This window comes from Oculina patagonica, chromosome 7 (assembly GCF_052425735.1).
Source record: "Oculina patagonica isolate OP01 chromosome 7, crgOcupat, whole genome shotgun sequence".
Classification (NCBI taxonomy): Eukaryota; Metazoa; Cnidaria; class Anthozoa; order Scleractinia; family Oculinidae; genus Oculina; species Oculina patagonica.
The window spans coordinates 58,588-80,367 of NC_135764.1; the positions used below are offsets into that span (position 1 = coordinate 58,588).

The window sequence follows — 21,780 nt, forward strand, 5'->3', positions numbered from 1 at the left end:
ATGAAAACTTGACTAAAAGAAACTCAAATTGCAGCACTTTTAATTGTCTACAAATGGCCATAATACAATGATTAGAGGAGTAACAACTTGTGTCACTGTATTATATTCAGCAAATTTTAATCCTATTAAACTCAGTGAAACTGAGCATGTCCACAACTTTTCTACAGTTAACAGTTTTAATGTGTTCTTGTCCAGTGTGGCGACATTCTATTCTTCTCTATTCTTTGTAATGTTTCAGGGTTCTTGCTGAGGGGTCAGTGGCATTAGTCCACTTTGGCATCCACACATAAGGAATAAAATGGCTCTGATCAGGAAAGAATTCTTCAAAGATCTGCCGGTAGTAGAAGCCTTCCTTTGTCTTGGGAGTGTTGTATGGGTACAGATCAGCGGCACTAGCCAATGCTTCATCAGGAACTTGGTTTTTGATGTGATTCTGTAACAGCTCGTACCATGACTGCCCAGGCTTGGTAGATGACACCCCATCAGAGAATGCCTCCTTTGCACGCCACAGGATTTCCTTGGGTAATGCATCTGTGTCATCAAACGAAGCTCGCACAAGCCACTTTTCAATGCCATCCTTAGGTTGACGGATCTCTGGAGGAAGCGAAAGGAAATAGGAAGTAAAATGGACATCTAAGAATGGTACTCGGATTTCCAGACCATGTGCAGCTGTTGAACGGTCACCTCGCAGAACATCATAAAGGTAAAGATCTTCCAGCAGTCGTCGGGACTCTGCATCAGCTTCTTCTGGGCTTGGAGCCTTGTGGAAATAGATGTAGCCTTGACAAAGCTCATCAGAACCTTCACCAGAGTAAATAACCACAGTGTCTGTTTCTTTACTAATGTACTTGCTGACAAGATACATTCCCACAGAAGCACGGATCGTTGTTATGTCCCAAGTCTCAAGGGAATAGATGACATCACGCAATGCTTGGATTCCTTCTTCAGCCGTGAAGATGACTTCATGATGTTCACTACCTAAAAGAATAAATTTTCAAGACAAATTAACAAACTTTATTAACCAAAGATGCCACCTGGCCATGGTCAGGAGCTCTTGACCAATTCAACAATCAAATGTCAAATAGTTTCTGTAAAATTTACTCCTCAAATATTCACAGTCGACAACCTAAGGATATATCTGGCAAAAGTGAATATCTGAAATCCAGGGATAAACAAAGTGATGATGATGATGATGATGATAATGATGATGATGATGAAAAAAGATGGCTCGTGGTGACTTCATACACTGCAGTGGCAGATCTAGGGAATTTCAAGGCCTAGGTGGTCCAAGATCCTCCCCCATAATATAATTGGAATCCTTTATTGCCTCTTTTGGCACTGTACGTGATACCTTGGTGATCTTTAGATAGGGTCCCTTTGCCTACAACTGCTGTGCATAAACAGGGCAGGATAGAATTTTTTTTAGGAGGGGGTGTTATTTTTTTTTTTTTTTTTTTTTTTTGGGGGGGGGGGGGCCTTTCCCCCCCCCCCCCCCCCCCCCCCCCCTCCAACTTACCAATGTGTTTGGCCACTATCCGTGCTGCAGCGACATCCGTACTTCCTTCCATGCCAATTGAGAATGTCTGGATTGGGTAGTCAATTCCATTCTCCTTTGCCAGCTTGGTCAGATACGATGCCACTAAACTAGAATCCAGGCCTCCAGAAAGCAGGCAGCCAATTCTACGGTCAGCCATGAGACGTTTACGCACTGCTTCAGAGAACAGCTTCCTGATATTTTCCATGACATCACTGGAGTCTGGTTTGACTCTGGTTTCAAACACTGGTGGCTTGCCTATCTTTGTGTAGGCCTTTTGCTGAATGAGTGTAGTTTGTCCACTTGGTGACAAGCTATACGATGCATAGTGACCAGGAGGAAATGGCTTCACAACAATTTTGTTGCCATTTTTCTCAAAGTTTTCGATCAGAGGGACAAGAGCTTTTGCTTCAGAGCTTAAAGCCAAGATTCCTGTCTCCTTCCCTGCCACAGACAGTGTAAACATTGGACGGATCCCAAAAGTGTCTCTTCCAATGTGCACTTCTTTGCTTTTTGTATCAATGATACAAAATGCAAAAACACCATCCAACATCTGCGCCATCTTCTCTGCTCCAAACTTGTCATAAAGATGAAGCATGACTTCTCCGTCACATTTTGTGAAAAAGTCAAAGTCATACTGCTTTCCAACTTCTTTGTGGTTGTAAATTTCTCCATTGTAAATGAGGTAGAGGTGCGGCAGTGCTTTAATCCTCATTGGTTGCATTCCATAGAGATCATCAACAATGGCAAGGCGGTGAAATGCCACGCAGCAGTTTTGGAAGTGAGGAATTGTCTCCATGCGGAAGACATCAGGTCCTCTTTGGTTGATTTTCATGGCACAACAGGCATACTTTGAGTACTCTGGGATACCAAATATAGCCCAGATACCACACATTTTGCACAGTGGTTACTTCTGACCTGAAATTACATGTTGAAATTTATTAATATTACTGACATTTATTAAACTTCTACCATGCCTTAATATTTGTGGGTAACTAATTGGGGACACCAATAATATTATTCTTATCAATATTATCATTTGGTGTTGTGAACTAAAACACAAAAATATACAAAATAGGATCTTTATTCTGTCAGTGAAAAATTAGGCATTATGCCCTTTTATATTTGCATTTGTCGACTGTCATAGTTTTTAATTCCACTGACTGAGTTTCAATGAAAGTACCGGGTAGTTTTACCATTTAAGTTAAGCTTATTATTAATATCTTACTCCCCTTTGTGGAGTACAAATAACATGCAAAATGAATACAAATATTACACAATATCTGTACTCCACAGGACCGGTTAAACAAAATTTGTACTCCACAATACCAGTTTAACAGGCTCCATATTCCTTTTGACCACACAAATGATTCAAGAATTGTGGGAAGTCAGCATTGGGAAAAGAAAGGTGGATAATAAATTATATTTTTATTTTTATATTTCAACCCAACATATTCCACATGTTGCGCACACATGTTGCATCGTTTGTCACCCTGTTACAACATGTTGGATGACGTTGGACCAAGTTTGAAAATGGTCAAATTTTTCTCCCAACATCTTGCAACATTTTGTGGATGTTGCCTGATGTTGTACTCCTTTGGCCACGTTCGTGCAGCATTGTTGTGCCAGAGCATGCGCATTAGTTCAGTTTGCGCCAACCAACATAATGCAACATATTGCAACAGGGTGGCCAAATGCTTGCAACATGTTGTGCACAACAATGTTGCGCTATGTTACGTTCAAATGTTGAGTGCGTTTGGCCAGCAGAGCTGCTTCAAAACATCTCACAACATAGACCCTATGCAAATATGGCGGCTGTTAATTTTCGGCTCCCAGAAGAATCATTTGTCAACATTATTACTCTAACTTAAAGTAAAGTCAAAGTAAATCACTGTATATAAAGTTTTAAGGCTATACTTTTATCTAATGGGAAGTTACAGGGATATTTATATTGTCAAAAACATGAAAACGAGGCTAGGCAGGCCAGGGTGACTTTTTCCATACAAATCTCTTAAATTTGAATGAGTCATAACTTTGCAGCCATTTAACCCAAAATACTGAAACTTCTCAGAATAGCATAATATTTCATGTATATTTAAGTTCCACCATCAGCGTTTTAAGAAACTTGACCAAACAACGGAAATGAATAACAACCATTTTTGCATAGGGTCTATGACCCAACAATGTTGCGATATTTTGCCTTGAAATGTTGCATGCGTTTGGCCAGGCCTTCAGTTGTATTTTGATTTGCCCTTTGTGCTTGTAAACTATTATAGTGATACTATGCACTAAAGTGGCTTGTTTGTATTAGTTGCAACCATTCCAGTTAAAAATATTTTCAAGAGTGAATTTCCCTTTGCTTCTTCTAGATTTTTTTTTTATCGTACAAATTTAACTAGCTTAGTCTTACGTTGTGAACACCTGGGTTACTAAATAATTGGTAACTTTTAATACAAATGTTTCCAACAATTTCTAATTAAAGTAGCTCATTCGCGTGACCCGTCTGTATTGATTTGCAAAACGTATGATCACTGCTGGAGATAAAATCTACATTGGTGGTCTGTCTCTAATAAAAATAAACACGACACTATTTTGCCACTATTTATAAGTTAAGTGAAATAAAAGTACTCTGTTAACAGAGGTACTTCAATCTTTTGCATGCGCAGGGCATAAAGAAACTAAAAGAAAGGAATCTAACCCAAAATACGTCGATCATTTTTTGAAATCACTTAGGAAACCTTTCCAGTATGATCGGAAAACTGTTGGAGTGATAAAGTAGCACATGGCAAGTAAAGATGAAAATGTAGAACTCGTCGGGCCGATTTTACTCCTTTGTACAAGCTTATGATACGTGGCAAAACGGCTAACAACGCAAAAGACCTTATTAATAATAGTATGAAACCTGCGTTTGAAATAAACTATTTGTGAGTGTGACGTTCACTTCATTGTATAAGAAAGATCCAAACGAGCACGTATACATATTAGAAGGTTCAGTTCTTTAAGAATTGAAGAATTTCTTACCAAGTTATGGTTTCCAGACAAAAGCTCTGTAGAATAATACCTTGAGTATATCGGAAGCACGAACCAAATAGCGAAACTTGTCTGATGCAATCATATGTGTGCCACGTGCAGCGGCCAATACATGCACGGCAGCGTCTGATTGGTTGCTAACAAAAGAAAGCGTTTCAAGCTTCGTGTAGACGAATTAATATCATTGATAGATTTATTGGATTTTGCTGCCTATAATAATGTTACTTTAGCAACTAAGTATTATTTTAAATGTTATTATTACCTGTTCGCGATTCAAAGCAGAAGTCACGATTCGAAGCAGAAGTTATTATTAAGTAACGCAATACTCCTAGTCCTAAACGCAGGCGTCACGAAATACTCTGACCTCGAATGTACATGTCGAATGTACATGTCGAATGTAAGTCTCACCTGTCGAGGCCAAAATATCAAAAGTAATTTGTACGGTGATTTTGTTCAGGCTTTTTTTTTTTTTTTCAGCCCAAAAACTTATTTGGAATAATAAGTTAACGGCCTTCTATTTCCTTCCTGTGTGTCACATTTCCGCCGGACGGAAATACTGTAACCATGGTAACAAGGCGTGACTACTATGTTGAAGTTATTTAACAAAACGCGTGGAATAAATAATTATTGAAATTTTATCAGCTTCCAGTCGTTCAAATAGATTTACCGTATTTAATCGATTAAGCGCCCCGGGCGCTTATTAATTTTTTTGGACCTTGAGGGTGGGCGCTTATTGGAGGCTGGGTGTTTATTAAATTTTCACCATTTTCAGCAAGCAGTACGTTTATTTTGCAAGAAAACAATGTATAAATAACAGTTAAAGTCCGCTATGCGTACATGTGTGGACTTCCATTATGAATTATTTCACTGTACATATAAGCACTGAAATAATAATAATAATAATAATAATAACAGTTCTTAGCACGCACTTTACATACGTCTCAGTGCGTTTACATTTGAAATTTAAAAGTATTTAAAAAATCTAAGTTGACAGTCATTTGGAATATCGACTCACGAGTGAACAACTTAGGCCCGGTTCAGACGCCGATCTTTTCATGAGCCGAACCTAATTCCTTGAATTAAGTACATGAAAAGATCGGCGTCTGAATCAAATTAGAACGGCTATTTCAATTTGGAACGGCTCACCCGTTCTTCCCACCTGGCTTGGCCGAGAATTTCGCCTGTGGAACGCCTTTGGAACGGCTTTGATTCAGACGCCGTACTTTTCATGTGCCGATCCCAATTCATAAATTATTATAATGTATTTTGCCATGTATTTATAATTCATATTTATATTATAATGTATTTTGTATTAGGAACGGCCTCGGAACGGCCAAAAAGTACGGCGTCTGAATCAAGAGGCGTACTTTTGTCAATTTGGGTCGGCCCAAATTCGAATTGAGTTCGGCTCATGAAAAGTACGGCGTCTCAACCGGACCTTAAAGTTTGCAGTCGAATAATTCGAGACACGAGACGAGAAAACAAAGAACTTATCAATCGATTACATGTAATTTTTCACAAGACTGTTAGAAGAAAACAAGTACCCTTCACTTCGTTTCAAGGAACACCTTAAGTTGCCGTTGCCGTTTTTTGGGATGTCACGCAATGCTCCAAGGTCCTCCAACACTAACAAAATTGGCGTTCTGTCCGCCAATACAGTAGCCTGAATTTCAGACGTCTCTCTCTGGTCGCCTGCTCCTGAAATTCAGGCTACCAACACAGGTGAATAAGTCTGCAGTGACTTTTAATGATGTTACCCTAAACACGAGACCTTGACGGCTAAAAACATCGGTGTTCTGCAACTAAACACCCTAAATACTACCAAAATCAGTATTCAGAAAAAGACCGTGACTTTCCCGTCCCGTTCATATCCCCCTCCCCCCCCCCCCCACCGTCACGTAGTTTTAATACGACAGATGCCATTTTTTCATGGAAATAAAATCCCAAAATCCTAAAAAAGCTAGTTTTTGAAACCAAAAGCCTACCCTTACCGCTAACAAGAAAGGATACTTATTTTCATTCAAAAAGAAATGTTGCGTGCAAGCACGTGAACTGTCTCAGATCGCCTGTGTAAACAACTCCTCGATAAACTTATTTTCTTTATTCAATGCGTTGCTGCCGTTTTATAACCTTTCTGGAAAAAGCACGTTTCAATAAGCTTTCACTAATGTATAGTTTCTTAGTAGCTTGCCTAGAAAGGCAGAGCAATATTTTTTTCTTCAAGAAATATTCACTGTTCTTTAATTTTCGAGTCGGTGGTTTGAGGAGCGGCAAAGGACTCAATTTCAACCAAAAATTAAATTATTTTGTCGCACAGTTTCAATATGCAAATTTTATGATTTGGTGTTATTTTTATACTTTAAGGACAATGTTTTTGGGCAGTTCTGAATTCGACATCATTCATGACTTGAGAGCCAAATGGAGTACGTGAATTATATTCCGGAGCCCAAGACATGTAGAACAACATCATCATCGAGCTTGTTTTGATGACTCATTGCGCATTCATGCTGTGTGTGTATTTTCGGCAACCGATGGTGTTACTATTTGCCGCAAATACATGCAGTTTCACCCTTTTCACATTTGACCCACATTTGAACACGGAGAAATATCCTCCTTCCTGAAAGAGTTTCATCCTTTTAACACGGAGAGTTACTTGTGCCTCTATAAATACGAGTTTCTTCTTTTTCAAAAGGAAATTCACTTCGACTCTTCGCGAACCAGTCTCTTTTAGGCAGTTAATTCCTTAACTCGCGGCGCCGCTTTTACGAGACAGTCGAGACCTTACACTTACCACAAGTCGACTCTGTTGAGCGACAAAGTCGCTTCTAGATTCAGGAATAAATTGCGACTTACTCGATACTGATCGAATAGTTCACTGCCTTGACTGCTAATTACATCTCACCGAAACTTCGGATTCTCCGAACACTATCGAATCCTTCCGTAACCACTTAATTGAATTACGGAAAGTGACCCCCCAATCGGAAAAAACTGCATCATAACAATGTGTGGAAATCCACACAAAAACTAAACAAAACTCGGTCCGGGATAGTCTCTTAATAGCACTTAGTCAATTTTGATCTCAACTTCAACAATAATCAAATTTCCTCTTGTGCTCTCATTTTAGTGGTGGGCACTTATTCGAGGCTGGGCGCTTATTAACTTTTTCTACCTACAGGGTGGGCGCTTTTTCGAGGTGGGCGCTTATTTGAGGTTGGGCGCTTAATCAAATAAATATGGTAACAGAGTTAACAGGGAACCTTGGAGTAAACTGTAATCTTTACATGATGTATATATTTTTATATACAAAAATTCACACACGAGATTGGTGTAAACATGTCACGTGATGTAGTCAAAACTCTGGAACATCTGACGACATTCACCAAGTGATATTTCCCAGCAACCACTTTGCGATTTATGTTTGCCGTTTAGTGTTCATCCTAGACTACGAGCAGTCCCTATTTTTTGGCAGAGTCCTTTGAGCTTGAAGCGAATTTTTTTTTTTCGAAGAGTTCGTCGAGCTTGAAGCCAAAAATATTCAAGCTCGACAAACTCTTCGAAAAAAAAATTTGCTTCAAGCTCGACGGACTCTGCGAAAAAATAGGGACTGCTCGTAGTCTATGTTCATCCCAAGTAAATTGTGCTGTTCCATAAAATATCCATACCCACCCCGTGGAAGGTCAATGGAAATTCTGCAGGGGTGGGGGGGGGGTCTCAAAAGCTAACATTTTTAAAGGAAAGTGTAGGGCTTGACTGGAATTTCCAGAGGGGTGGGGAGATCCAAACCAAAAACCTTCCCTGGGAGGGGTATGGATATTTTCTGGAACATCACATTGTAAAAATAATTAATTGAATAGACCTTATAAACATTTTCAACAAACTAGCTAGCAACATTTTTTTAAATGACCAGCCTTGTGTAAAAATATTTCCATACACACATGCTTCTTCAAATTTCATACAAAATATACATAGCTCCCCTAAAACATACAAATTGATAAAACTCCCCTTAATATATTAATATAAAAAAGAATAAAATGTAAAAACTCTAAATGTAAAACTACATGAAAAATTATTGAAAGGTTAAAAATGTACTTTTAAAAATGATTAAGTCTTGATTTAATAGTTTTAAGACTTCCTGCGTTCTTTGGTAGGCTGTTACATTTACCAATCACTCTTAGAAAGGCATGTTTTAAACAGGTGATTCTGATTGATTTTAAGAAAAGTTTAAATAGGAGTGATAGGCTCTGGTGGAATTGACTTTTGCAAATTCTAAATATTCATTGAAATCTAGATGAGACAAACTGAACACAATTACTTGAAAAATAATCAACACAATAGTCTCCATTTGGCTTCAAAAATATGCACTGATATTTGCCCTTGGACATAATCTTATCCTTGAAGATCACAGTTTTCCTCAACCTTTGCTCTCAGAAAACTGTAGGATATGTTTTTGTCCAATATGGCAACATTTTATTCTTCTCTATTCTTTGTAATGTTCCGGGGTTTATGTTGAAGGTTCAGTGGCATTAGTCCACTTTGGCATCCACACATAAGGTAGAAAATGGCCCTGACCAGGAAAGAATTCTTCAAAGATCTGCCGGTAGTAAAAGCTTTCCTTTGTCTTGGGTGTGTGGTTAGGGTACAGATCAGCAGCACTAACCAACGCTTCATCGGGAACTTGGTTTTTGATGTGATTCTGTAACAGCTCGTACCATGCCTGTCCAGGCTTGGTAGTTGATACCCCATCACTGAACCCCTTCTTGACACGCCACAGAATCTCCTTGGGTAATGCATCTGTGTTATCAAATGAAGCTCGCACAAGCCACTTTTCAATGCCATCCTTAGGCTGACGGATCTCTGGAGGAAGCGAAAGGAAATAGGAAGTAAAATGAACATCCAGGAATGGTACTCGGATTTCCAGACCATGTGCAGCTGTCGAATGGTCACATCGCTGAACATCATAGAGGTAAAGATCTTCCAGCAGTCGTCGGGACTCTGCATCAGCTTCTTCTGGGCTTGGAGCCTTGTGGAAATAGCTGTAGCCTTGAGAGAGCTCATCAGAACCTTCACCAGAGTAAATAACAACAGTGTCTGTTTCTTTACTAATGTACTTGCTCAAAAGATACTGTGCCACAGAAGAACGAATTGTTAATGTGTCCCAAGTCTCAACTGTATAGATGACATCACGCAATGCTTTGATTCCTTCTTCAGCCGTAAAGATAACCTCGTGATGTTCACTACCTAAAAGAATAAATTTCCAAAAAACAAAATTAACAAACTTTAATTATTAACCAAAGAAGCCATCTGGCCATGATTGGGAGCTCTTAACCAATTCAAAAATCACATGTCAAACAATTTCTGTAAAATTTGATCCCTCAAATTTTCACAGTGGACAAACTATAGGCAAAAGAGATGGCTCTTGTTAAATTGAAATTACACTCTTAAATTTTTAAAAATTTGGTGCCATCGCTTATTTTTCTTCTCAAATAAAAAAAAATGTCAATTTTTTTTAATGTTAAATTTCTTGTTAAATTTAAATTACACGGCAAATCATGGAAGGTCTCCTCAAGGGATTCAGGCCTGGATGATCCCACCCCCCCCCCCCCACCCTTTGCTGTACAGTGTAATGCCATTTTTTTTTTTGGGGGGGGGAGGGTCCAAGTCTTTATTTGTCTCATTAAATTGCAATGTTGTGATCCCCATATAGAGTTGTACAGCCCCCAAAATGATCCCAACCCCGAAATGATCCCCAACCCCGAACTGATCCCCAAATTGACCCTGAAATGATCCCGAGCCTGAAATGATCCCCAGATTTTTTAACGCTAACCCCAAATGATCCCCAAGTAATTTGTGGAATGGCGATTTGGAATGTGGATTGCTCAATAATAAGGGAAACTGAAGCCATATAGCAAAGTACAATGTAAAATAGGAAAATACTTTAATAAGTGCTATTATAACTGAGTGCAATATGTGACCATAAAACAGGACTGACTTTAAATCCTTTTGTATATTTAAAACTTGGTTATTCTCAATAAGGAACCAAGAAAAGCAAGAACTATTTTTTTTTAAATTTTTGTTTATTGGATTGTGATGTTCATAGACATACTTCCAGTCGTGAGAATTGTTACCCAGTACTCTTGATCGCAGCAATTGAAACTTATTTAGAGAAAATTTGCTAGTCCAAGTGGGAAAAGGAAAGGCAACATTAAGTGCCCTTGAAATATTAATTTTCGTTTAATTTGATTTTTTCTCTGTTGATATGTCGCATTCACATGATACTTGCTTTTGTGTTCTCGACGTAGCCACAGCGTCAAGCTTTATAAAGGCCCGTTTACACAGACGATTTTTGTCGCGCAACTCAATGCAATTTTTTACAGCACAGAAGTTGCATGTTTGAAACTCCTGCAGTATCACGGCGATAAAATCACCGCTAGTTTAATTTACACGCTTGCAGACTCGTGGCGATCAACCTCTAGTCAACCGAATGGCACTTCTAAGCCATGAGGCAGAGGAACATTACCACAGCCTACGATTAAGAAAAGCGAATGCGCGCGTTGTTGAGTGCATGAAGAACTGAAGTACGGTAAAAGAAGAGTCTCCAAGGAAATTTGTCCAAAGCGTAGTAAGTAGTTTAAGTGCCTTTCTGTGAGAATTTATGACGATGAAAGTGGTGTGATACAGTATAATGCCGATGACTGTTGTACTTGCGCAGATTGTGCTCTAAAGATGAAGACTGGTACTCATATTTTTCTGTGGCGCATTCATTCTATATGGCATTTCTACATTTAAATACATTACCAAATACGGTATATGTTGTTAAAAAAGTTTCCGATTCGTTGGATCAGGCTATGCTCTTCGATGTTTTTGTAATAAATTTCATTATCTTATTTTAATTAACGTTTGATTAAGTAAAATTAGATTACTTGTAATGGTACCAAGAAAAATATTTTGCAATCTTCGAAAAGCCGTTGAAACGTTTAACTTAATATCTGTATCTATTCTTTGCTCTCTGCTTTAGTTGAAGTTATACAAACCCCTTTGAAAATTAAAGTCCAGTCTGGTGTTGCAGTCTATCTTTTATAAGGATACTTATTACTTCTCCTATTTTTTTTAGTTTTGCTTTACTTTTATCTTCCGTTTCCCTTATTATTGAGCAGTCCACACTTCTACGTTAAAATGCCATTCCACAAAGTACTTGGGGATCATTTCGGGGTCAGTGTGAAAATATTTGGGGATCATTTCAGGGTCGGGATCATTTCAGGGTCAATTTTGGGATCAGTTCGGGGTTGGGGATCATTTCAGGGTCGGGATCATTTCGGGGGCTGTACAAGAGTTCCCTTTAATGGATTAGATAAAACAGTCTGATAAAACTGAAAATTTTACCCATTAAACTTGCCATGCTACATAAAAAAATAGGGCCCCAATGGGTCCATGTGTTTTGCTGCTAGAGCAAAGTCTTAGGGAACATGTTGATGAAAGACAAGTGAGTCGAGATTGAAATCCAACGTCTTTTATTGTCTGTCACTTGTGTGCAGGTTAATAATTGCACTATATTGTAGTCACTTTGTGTTAATTCAATCCTGATAATTTTACTGATCAATGTTATGTTGAAATCAAAGACAGCAAACATAATTTAATTGTCTGACATGATTGTCTCTTTGATAAAAAACAGTAACTCTTAACATTATAAAAAAATCTCAATGAACTCAATGTGATTCTTTTAGTGGCGTTATCTCACTGGTTACCGTTAGTTGTATTTGGAATCATTGTCACAATGGTAGCGTTTTAACAACAACGAAAAAGACAGAATCTATTGACCTTATAAGAACTCAATGTGATATATTTATTAGTGACAAGACAGTGGTTCTTTAACCACTTTCACCCAAATTAAACACTGGAACAACTAACTCTTAACAAACTTGTTGTGTCACCCTGAGTTAAATATGCAAAATTCAGAAATTATAAATAATCGCACGCGCACCGGCGTACAACAACAGAAAGACGGCGTTGAACGTAACGCAAAGTTCATTTTGAAAGCGAAAGTTTACAAATAATTATTATCATTCGTCAGTCATCCCTTCACGCATGAACACTCGTCGAATTTCAGTGTCTTCACAACAAGATCGGAAGATCGATAAGGACCAATTTTTGATTCTGCGAAAGTTCGTTTTCTTAAAGTTTTAGAAATTTGTGAAGTTGGAGGATTCACTGAGGACTGCGTAGCCGAAGATGCAGTGGCTCGCTGGACATCAAATTCTATTTTTCACGGCGTTTAATTAATCTTCACAAAATAAACATGTGGCGCCAGCGCGTCTGGCAGTCAAAAATTCATTTTTCAAAAAACTTTCCCTTTCCAGCTATTTTAGCGGGGCTTATACTATAGTACCTACCTGTCAGTCGTAGAAAAGCTGAAATTTAAGGATGAACTGTTTATTAAATGAAGACCGTATTATTTTTTAATAACTAGTAAACAAACTGGTCGCCACGCATTTAAACACGAACTGACGAATGTTGCATCTGATGCAGTGAATCTGGTGAATGAGAACTTCCTTTAATATTTCTTTGTTTTCGACGGTGTGAACCACTGAATAAGTTTCTTTCCCATTGTGATGTTACTAGTATTAATTCGTTTCTAGCTGTCTTTTATATAGCTCGAATACAGCTACAATTAGCGGTGCAGCCTACCAGCATGGTATATTCCTTTCCAGCTGTCTTTGCGTGACAAGTTACACGTTCACACATTTTATTTTAAAATATGAAGTTCAGAGTTAATACAGTACTAGTATGCTGTAGACAGTGTAGACAAGGTGAGGGTAAGTTTATTTTCAAAGCGAAAGTTTACAAACTGTGCACTAACCGGTCCTTTGGAGAAAATATTTATGACCTTCGGCGAGGTTCCAAGTCTTCGCTCTTTTCGTAAATGATGAAAACTGCAGAATAATTTTCTCATAAAACTGGAGTGGTCGCGCCACAGTTTGTTTTCTTTCCCAATGCGATATACTTTTAAATCGGTTTTCTGTTTTCCAACGTGTCCAACGTGGTTTGCGTTCGAATACTTTGGCCCGTAACTTCGAATGCGATCAGCGCTACGGTTCATTGGTTTCGATTTTGTTTGTTCATGGATTTGATTGACATCGGTAGTTCAGATTTCTCCTCTGTTACGGCACTTACACCTTACACCTTACGGTCCTTACGGCACAAACTTCAGCTCTCAATGTGTTTTGCTTGCAGCCATTGCGGCTGCAGCAAAACACAAAAATAAATGTTCAAGCAATCCTTAATACTTGCTTAAATTTATCTTCGAATGGGGTGTCATTTCTGGTTTAGGTCTTCAAAAAAATATCAACTTTCAAATTTCTAGCCTTAAATAGGTTTAGGGTCTTGAAGACCCATTGTAACACACACCTACTATGTATGTTCTAGATAAATCCCCCCAAATATTTATTCCAAAATTGGCCTGGTGGACTCAGCATTTATTTGACTCTTGCAGTTTATTTGAACTGGGTGATTATTGGAAGGGTTTTGACAATACCTTGCCATTATACCTACGGCTTATTATATCTCAAATAAATGCTTGCTGGGCATTAATTTACATCTTCAACTTGGAAACCCAGCATTTATTCAAGACCCAGCCTGCAATGTGCAGTTCCAGAAAATATCCACACCCACCCCATGGAAGGTCATAAATTGAAAATTCTGAGGGAGTCGAGAGGGGAGTCTCGAAAGCCAAAATTTTTAAAGGAAATATGAAGCTAAACTGGAATTTCTAGGGGAGTGGGTGATCCAAACACCTCCCTCTAGTGGGAGGGGTACGGATATTTTCTGGAACAACACAATCAAGAAAATATGGCATTCTAAATTTATTCTTCACCCACCACCAGAGCTCCAACTTACCAATGTGTTTGGCCACTATCCGTGCTGCTGCAACATCCGCACTTCCTTCCATGCCAATAGAGAATGTCTGGATTGGGTAGTCAATTCCATTCTCCTTTGCCACCTTGGTCAGATATGATGCCACTAAACTAGAATCCAGGCCTCCAGAAAGCAGACAGCCAATTCTACGTTCGGCCATGAGACGTTTACGCACTGCTTCTGAGAACAGCTTTCTGATATTTTTCATGACATCACTGGAGTCTGGTTTGACTCTGGTTTCAAAAACTGGTGGCTTGCCTATCTTTGTGTAGGCCTTTTGCTGAATGAATGTCGTTTGTCCATTTGGTGACAAGCTATACGATGCATAGTGACCAGGTGGAAATTGCTTCACAACAGTTTTGTTGCCATTTTTCTCAAAGTTCTCGATCAGAGGGACAAGAGCTTTTGCTTCAGAGCTTAAAGCCAAGATTCCTGTCTCCTTCCCTGTCATAGACAGTGTAAACATTGGACGGATCCCAAAAGTGTCTCTTCCAATGTGCACTTCTTTGCTTTTTGTATCAATGATACAAAATGCAAAAACACCATCCAACATCTGCGCCATCTTCTCTGCTCCAAACTTGTCATAAAGGTGTAGAATGACTTCTCCGTCACATTTTGTGAGAAAGTCAAAGTCATATTGCTTTCCAACTTCTTTGTGGTTGTAAATTTCTCCATTGTAAATCAGGTAGAGGTGCGGCAGTGCTTTAATCCTCATTGGTTGCATTCCAAAGTGATCATCAAGTATGGTGAGGCGGTGAAATGCCACACAGCAGTTTTGGAAGTGAGGAATTGTCTCCATGCGAAAGACATCAGGTCCTCTTTGGCTAATTTTCATGGCACAGCTGGCATACTTTGAGTACTCTGGGATACCAAATATAGCCCAGATACCACACATTTTGCACAATATCTACTTCCGGCCTAAAATTACATGTTGAAATTTATTAATATTAAATTAAGTTCAAGTGTCGTGTGTTCTTTGCATATGGGGTGGGGGAGGGGGAGGGGCTACCTATTTTTTTACATTACATGTTGAGGGTTCATGACTTTTCTTCTTTTCGTTGAAGAGGGATCAACAATTTTTGTTTTGCTTTTCCGTGGATCTCGCCAACCCAGACATAACCCCAGACATAAATAATGAATGGTCGCTATAGAACAGCTTTTGTCAGTTGTTTAGGTAATGCACTCGCCCACCCTTGGGTCTCCACTGAAGTCAAATTTCCACCCTTAGCTGGGCCAGGCTCTTTTCACTTTCTAAGATGGAGACTGAGTAAAAAGTTTTCACCGATGGGACTGTTGTGATGTCAAAACCCCTACCCCCCTCCCCTACCCAGGTAGAGCTATGCTAAGTCACACACACACCTACCCCCATCCTGGGGCAAACCATTGATAGGTAGTTGCGTGTAAAGCCATGGATCGGCAATCATCAATACTTTCAATAAGGGCATTTGTTTTGTGGAAGACGAATACTGTAGATGATTATGAATTCAATTTGACTTATTTGAAGAAAGAAATGTTTGTTATTGTAAATATACAACAGGCCCGACAACAAGGTGACAAGCTAAGGAAACTAGTGGAAAATGCAAATTGAAAGAATTGGAGAGCTCGCTGTGAACAAAGATCAAACTCAAATCACCTGACTAAAGATGATTTTTCTTTGATCTTTTCTAAAGACAGTGTTTGCATAATCGGTCGCAAACCTTGCTTGTATGCAAATGTTTGTCAGGAATACACACTGAAATTAAACCGGCGAACATTCCTACATATTACCTTTTAGACAGCAGCTTTGCAGAACACCTTGAGTATATCAGAAGAGCGAACGAAAGTGCGAAACTTGTCTAATGCAATTGGTTGCGAAACGGGACTTCGAAGTATGCAGAGCAGTGTATTGTCAGTATTAGCCCGGGGCCTTCGTCTGACTTCCACCCACGCAATATTCCGTGAAAACCCGGCAAGGTTCGTTCAACGTCTGCGGGCATGCTAGGCAGCGTCTGATTGGTTGCAACAAAACAAAGCGTTTCAAGTTGTCACGCAATACTCTTGACAAAGCCCTGCGTTACTGCGTATCCAATCGAACAAAATCGAACCAAAAATCAATCGAACAACAATCGTTCGATTGGGTTCGATAATCGAACAGAATCGAACATCTACCGGCGATGTGAGTTCGATTTTCGAACCAATCGAACACAATCGAGCTCAATCCGATTCGATTTTGTTCGAAATTCGTCTCTTGATAAGTAAATCATGTAGCCTACTGTTTGGTATAATGCACCTATTAATGTTAAGCCCAAGGGGGGTGGGGTCGGGCATGGGGGGTGCGGATTTTGACATTTTCTTTAAAAAAAAAGGCAAATTCCCCACCCCCGGGACAAACTAATTGGTCAAAATCCCCACCTTCCTGGGAGCAAGAGAAGGTGGTCAGATGTCCTTTAACCTGCGATCAGGCGTTTTAGGGAGGGAGGGCATGATCTCAGGTTAGATGTCCTTCAAACCTTGTTACAGGGGATCACATACGATCAAAATCTCTACCCTGGGGACATCATGTACCATCAAAATCCCCACTCTGGGGACAGACCTCACGATCAAATTCCTGTGGTTAGCAAGATCCCCCCCGCCCCCCCTCGGGCTTAACATTGATAGGTGCATAAATCGAACTGAAATTGAAAAGCAGAGACCGATACAACGTAGAATGAGAGAATTAGTTTTGTAATATATTTCGGCTGGCCAAACCAGCCTTCTTCAGTAAGCATGAATAGATTGCGCTAGTAAATTCAGGAAAAGTTGCTTCACAATACACCCAAAAGTTGCTCTAAAGTTGCTCAAATATCAAAAAGTTGCCACCAAAATTTAGAAAAGTTGCTCTCCAAAGTCGTTTTGTTTTAGATAAATACTCAAAACGTGTTTGTTTGTTTGTTGCCATTAAAACATTTTCATTAAATATTCTTACAATCATTAAAAGAGGCCAAAAATCCATTGTTATATGAGAAATATAAATACTTTGTTGTAATCAATATACTCTTTAAACTCAACATAACTTCAATAATAGACAAAAAATAAAAAATAAATAAAAAATAATAAAAATAAGATTAAAAAAGTTAAAAACGATAAAAATCCTTCGAAATGAAACGACCTTTTATGGTTTGGATCAGTTTTATGCCAATTTGTTGCTCAAAAGTTGCCAAGAAAGGCAAAAGATGCCCTTGGTTGCTGGTACTACAGAAAGTTGCTCAAAACGCTAAAAGTTGCTCAAAAGTTGCCGAGCACAATCTATTTATGCCTATTCTTCAGGTACAATGGAGTTTACATTGACTATGTTTAAATTTATATGGTGATAATGGTATCTTACGAAATACCGGAAATACGTAAAACTAAATACAGGAAATATGTAAACAGTGTACTAGTGTAAAACAAAAAATTTAAAATATGCTAAGCTTAAAAATGACAACAAAATAGTAGAAGTAAACAAACTACTAGGTTTCTTCGCGTATGTTAAGGCCATCGGGAACAAGTGTTCTGCCTTTTAAAATTAAAAAAGCTTCCCTGGCCTTACGGATTGAGTCTCGGTTGGAGAAGACTTTTTCGATAGGAAGGAGATCGTACACGGTTTGCTTGCTTGAACTTTAAATAAATCGAACGTTCGATTTTGTTCGATTGACCAAGTTCGATTATGTTCGATTACCGAACCCAATCGAACGGTTGGTGTTCGATTGGGTTCGATTACCGAACGTTTGATTGGATACGCCAGGACATTTTTTTTTATTTCTCCGCTTCACATAAATTACATTACAACAGTTCATTATATGTCCTTTTAAAAAAAATTACCCTTTTTTAGGCGATGACCTCGCCGATAGTAGTCGCACGATGGGCAATATTATCCGAAATATTACGCTTATCCTCAACCTCGTTCCCGTGCTCTGAGCCGGGGGAGCACTGGATGTCTTTCCATCAGCTGCATCTTGAGTTGTGGCGAGTGAGAATATAACTAATACACCACTTTCATAATGGCGGCCAATTTATTTATTCTTTTATATGTACGTTAATTAGCCCTACTGGCCTCGTCAGCATGTGAAAAATTCAAAAGAATTTTTACTCTAAAACGAGGCCAGTAGGGCTAATTAACATACATATAAAAGAATAAATAAATTGGCCGCCATTATGAAAGTGGTGTATAGCGTCGGCAAAGTGCGTTTGTTTTCTAGCTGTTGAACGAAGGTTCACGGCCTGAAATAAGTGTTGGACTTAATGAGGTATCGGATAAATTTGAGCTCACTCACCCGAGTCGTGTACGTATACATCAGTCTTGATGTGTTTGAGTCGTAACTTTTGAACCCGTGCCAGAGGGCAAACCGATAGCAGCTTCTTGAAAAAGGTTGGAAAGGTGAAGTAATTGAAATCTTTGTTTTTCTTCAACGTTCACTGATACAGATAATAGTGATAATAATTATTTCAAGCCGTTAAAAATGTGTCAGACGCTTCGGTATGCGAATTCGAACAAAAGCCAGAACTTTTGTAGAATTTCTATTATATTATTATTGCTGATCTAAAACATTATGTCTGATAAGATGCATTAAATGATTCTAGTGTAAGCTGTTGACTTGATTCACACTATCAGGATGACACTATTCAATTACACTATCGACGCAAGCAAGAGCGCAAGCACAAGCGGAATCACGCAGAAGCATCAAAATACAATGCGCTTGTGCTTTTTTCAAATTTTTTGCTTGTTTACAAGCAAAAGGAAGGAGAATAGCGGTTAAGTTGGGTAATCTGGAACCACATTCTTGTTAACTCTCAAGGGACTGTTTTAATTTCTCAAGGGAATACTTTCCGCTGTGGGTGATCATAGCGCGTGACTTGTAAAGTGTCACTCTATAGTCGTGCTTCAACACGTCTTTAGGCGCTAATATTAATTTAACCTAAAACGATTAACAACGCAAATTTGTACTGGTACAAGTCTTTCACACACTAAAACGTTGCTAATAGTTAACCAAAGGGAACTCATCTGCCTTTCGTGACAATTGATTATTTCTGCTGAGTTGCACAATTTAATGCAGGTGTGAAGTGATATTTACAAGTGTTTTTGTAGCCTGTTGTGAAATTACTTCCGGTGGAAGCAGTAAACACTAAAAGTTTTTGCTTCTGTTCAGAAGTTAATGCATCGCCTTTAGAAAAAAAACAGCAACTGTTTTACTGGAAATGTAGTCGTTAGAAATGGCATGTGTAGCCGTAAGGTAAAGAAAAACGCGAGGAGAAGCGGCTTTTGGTAATATCCAAACGAAAATTTACTTCTCAATGTGGGGTTAAGATTGCGTGACGAGACAAAAGGTAACTCTGTCGTACGTAACCTTTATCGGGAACCCAGCATTAAGACGAGTAGAAATCTTTCTAACTCGAAAGGAAATAACTATTTCGATTAAAGGCAAGCGTCAAAGTTTACCATTTTTAACCAAGCCAAAGTATATGAGTCGCAAAGCGCCCAGCCGTCGCGACTGACAAATACAGCATTTCCACCGCGAAAAAAAAAAATGCTTGAACTGAAAGACGTTTGAATTCTTCCATGATATGTTCGAACAACATTGCCCAGGATAAACCTTCTACTCATACTAACTACATGCAAAAAAAGTCGATATCTCGAAGAGATCTTTGATTCTTGCGTTGAAGCCGTTTTCACGGTGAAATAATAGCGGTTATTCTTGTGTTGTGCTTGCGCTTGTGCTTGCGTCGCTAGTGAAAACCAGGCTTAAGATTTTACATCGCCAACGACATCTTCGGTGACCTCAGTTACACTCCCGGAAATGTCACACAATCTTCTATATCGACTTGACAATAATCCTGGGCGTTCCTGTTGTTAAATGATAAAGGTCATTATATAAACGTACTTTTAATCATATTGTGTGAGTTTCCAATGTGATGTACTGGAAGGTTGTTTTGTGATTCGAGCAAATCTTTCAGTTTTTAAATAAATAAAATGTTATATCTTTGATCATCTTGTGAAACGTCATCGCCTCTGCATGCATGCATGCATGCGTGCCGTTTATTTAGGAAAAGAGAAAATACAAGAAAGAAAACGAGAAAAAGCAAAAGCCTAGTTGGCTTTTTAGCAATGAAGTAATAAGTGATGACGTCTAAGCCCTTCCCGATTGGCAATTTATGCTCCTAGCAATGCTCGTTTTTTGTCCAAAAGAATGCTTAAATTATGCCCACTTTTCAAAAATTATGCGTTAGCGAACTATTTCACTCGGTCCCCGGGACTCGGTCATGTGAGCCAATTTTCGTGGTAGCACTGTGACCTATCCGCGCTCACATTTACCAGCGGTGTATTCCAAAGATCGCTCTCGAGCCATTTGTGTCGGAACTGACTTATTTTCTTCTTCGACCTTCTTCTGTGACCTGCAAGCTGCAAGTTATTTCGAGACGATTAACTTTTACCAAGGACTGGGTACAACTTCTGAAAATTAACAGCTGATTGGCTAGGCCTTCTTTAAAGTCACAACGTCATCGCTTTATGTCATGAGGGGGTGGACAGATCTGCTGTCTGTTGTCGATGTTTGTTACGCGCGATCGACCGCAAGGACAGTGAAAAGAAATCAAGGTCAACTCAATAAGATATCGCCGTGTAGAACACAAAAGCAAAATACTCTCGTGCAGTTAGAAAGGAATAATACTCACGTGTTTCGTATGTCGTTTATCGGATGTCACGCTACAATATAACGCAACTTTTGAAAAAAAAAAACAGGAAATCAAAAGAAAATAAAGAATATAAAATAAAACAAAATGAAATATTACAGTTGTTTTATCGAGCAAATCTATGAAGAAAATGTATTATTTGCATCTTTGTGATTCCATAACTAACGTAACATAATCTCAATTCCAATAGATCCTCACAATACTAATTTAAACGATCAGGCTTCTTATGCCAAAAACATGTAAGATGCAGTTGGATAACAGCCATTTCACGAACTTACACAAAGTTTGATGTTCGACAATAACCACTTCTGATGCTTTTTTAAAAGAAATAATAGTTATTTGGGCAGAAGTTAACTTTGAGCCTGAAATAACATCTAAAGATCGTTTTTTGGACCTACCACTTTGGCATAACTCCCTAATAAAAATAGCTAACAAGCCAGTCTTTTTTAAAGAATGGTTTACAAGGGGAATAACTATGGCGAAGCATCTTCTAGGGCCAGACACCAACACCATTCTATCGCTAAAAGATTTTTACTCGAAGTATGAATTATTTAGATCCTCATTATATCTCCCAAACTGTAACTCTTCTCTGTTGCTGACTTACACACAAATAAACGTTAGTG

The 21,780-nt window shown here is 38.8% G+C and overlaps 3 protein-coding genes across 3 annotated transcripts in view; 1 reads left to right on the forward strand and 2 right to left on the reverse strand.

Moving 5' to 3' along the window:
• LOC144659910 (major facilitator superfamily domain-containing protein 6-like) overlaps positions 1 to 21,780 on the forward strand; it is an 87,380-nt gene that overhangs the window by 6,653 nt on the left and 58,947 nt on the right. The window lies entirely within an intron of this gene.
• On the reverse strand, positions 24 to 4,676 carry LOC144659911 (asparagine synthetase [glutamine-hydrolyzing]-like). Its single transcript, XM_078520434.1, has 3 exons — positions 4,556 to 4,676; positions 1,517 to 2,452; positions 24 to 978 (listed from the first exon to the last, which is right to left on the reverse strand). The coding sequence occupies exons 2-3, from the start codon at positions 2,427 to 2,429 to the stop codon at positions 218 to 220; spliced, it is 1,674 nt and encodes a 557-aa protein (XP_078376560.1). The 5' UTR covers positions 2,430 to 2,452; positions 4,556 to 4,676; the 3' UTR covers positions 24 to 217.
• Positions 8,182 to 16,394, reverse strand: LOC144659913 (asparagine synthetase [glutamine-hydrolyzing]-like). Its single transcript, XM_078520436.1, has 3 exons — positions 16,241 to 16,394; positions 14,456 to 15,391; positions 8,182 to 9,802 (listed from the first exon to the last, which is right to left on the reverse strand). Exons 2-3 carry the CDS (start codon positions 15,366 to 15,368, stop codon positions 9,066 to 9,068), a joined length of 1,650 nt encoding a protein of 549 aa, XP_078376562.1. The 5' UTR covers positions 15,369 to 15,391; positions 16,241 to 16,394; the 3' UTR covers positions 8,182 to 9,065.

Coding starts and splice junctions, on each gene's coding strand:
- LOC144659911 (XM_078520434.1), bottom strand. CDS start 2,429: ATGTGTGGTATCTGGGCTATATTTGGTATCCCAGAGTACTCAAAGTAT. Junction 979..1,516: donor GATAGTGGCCAAACACATTG/GTAAGTTGGAGG, acceptor TTATTCTTTTAG/GTAGTGAACATCATGAAGTC.
- LOC144659913 (XM_078520436.1), bottom strand. CDS start 15,368: ATGTGTGGTATCTGGGCTATATTTGGTATCCCAGAGTACTCAAAGTAT. Junction 9,803..14,455: donor GATAGTGGCCAAACACATTG/GTAAGTTGGAGC, acceptor TTATTCTTTTAG/GTAGTGAACATCACGAGGTT.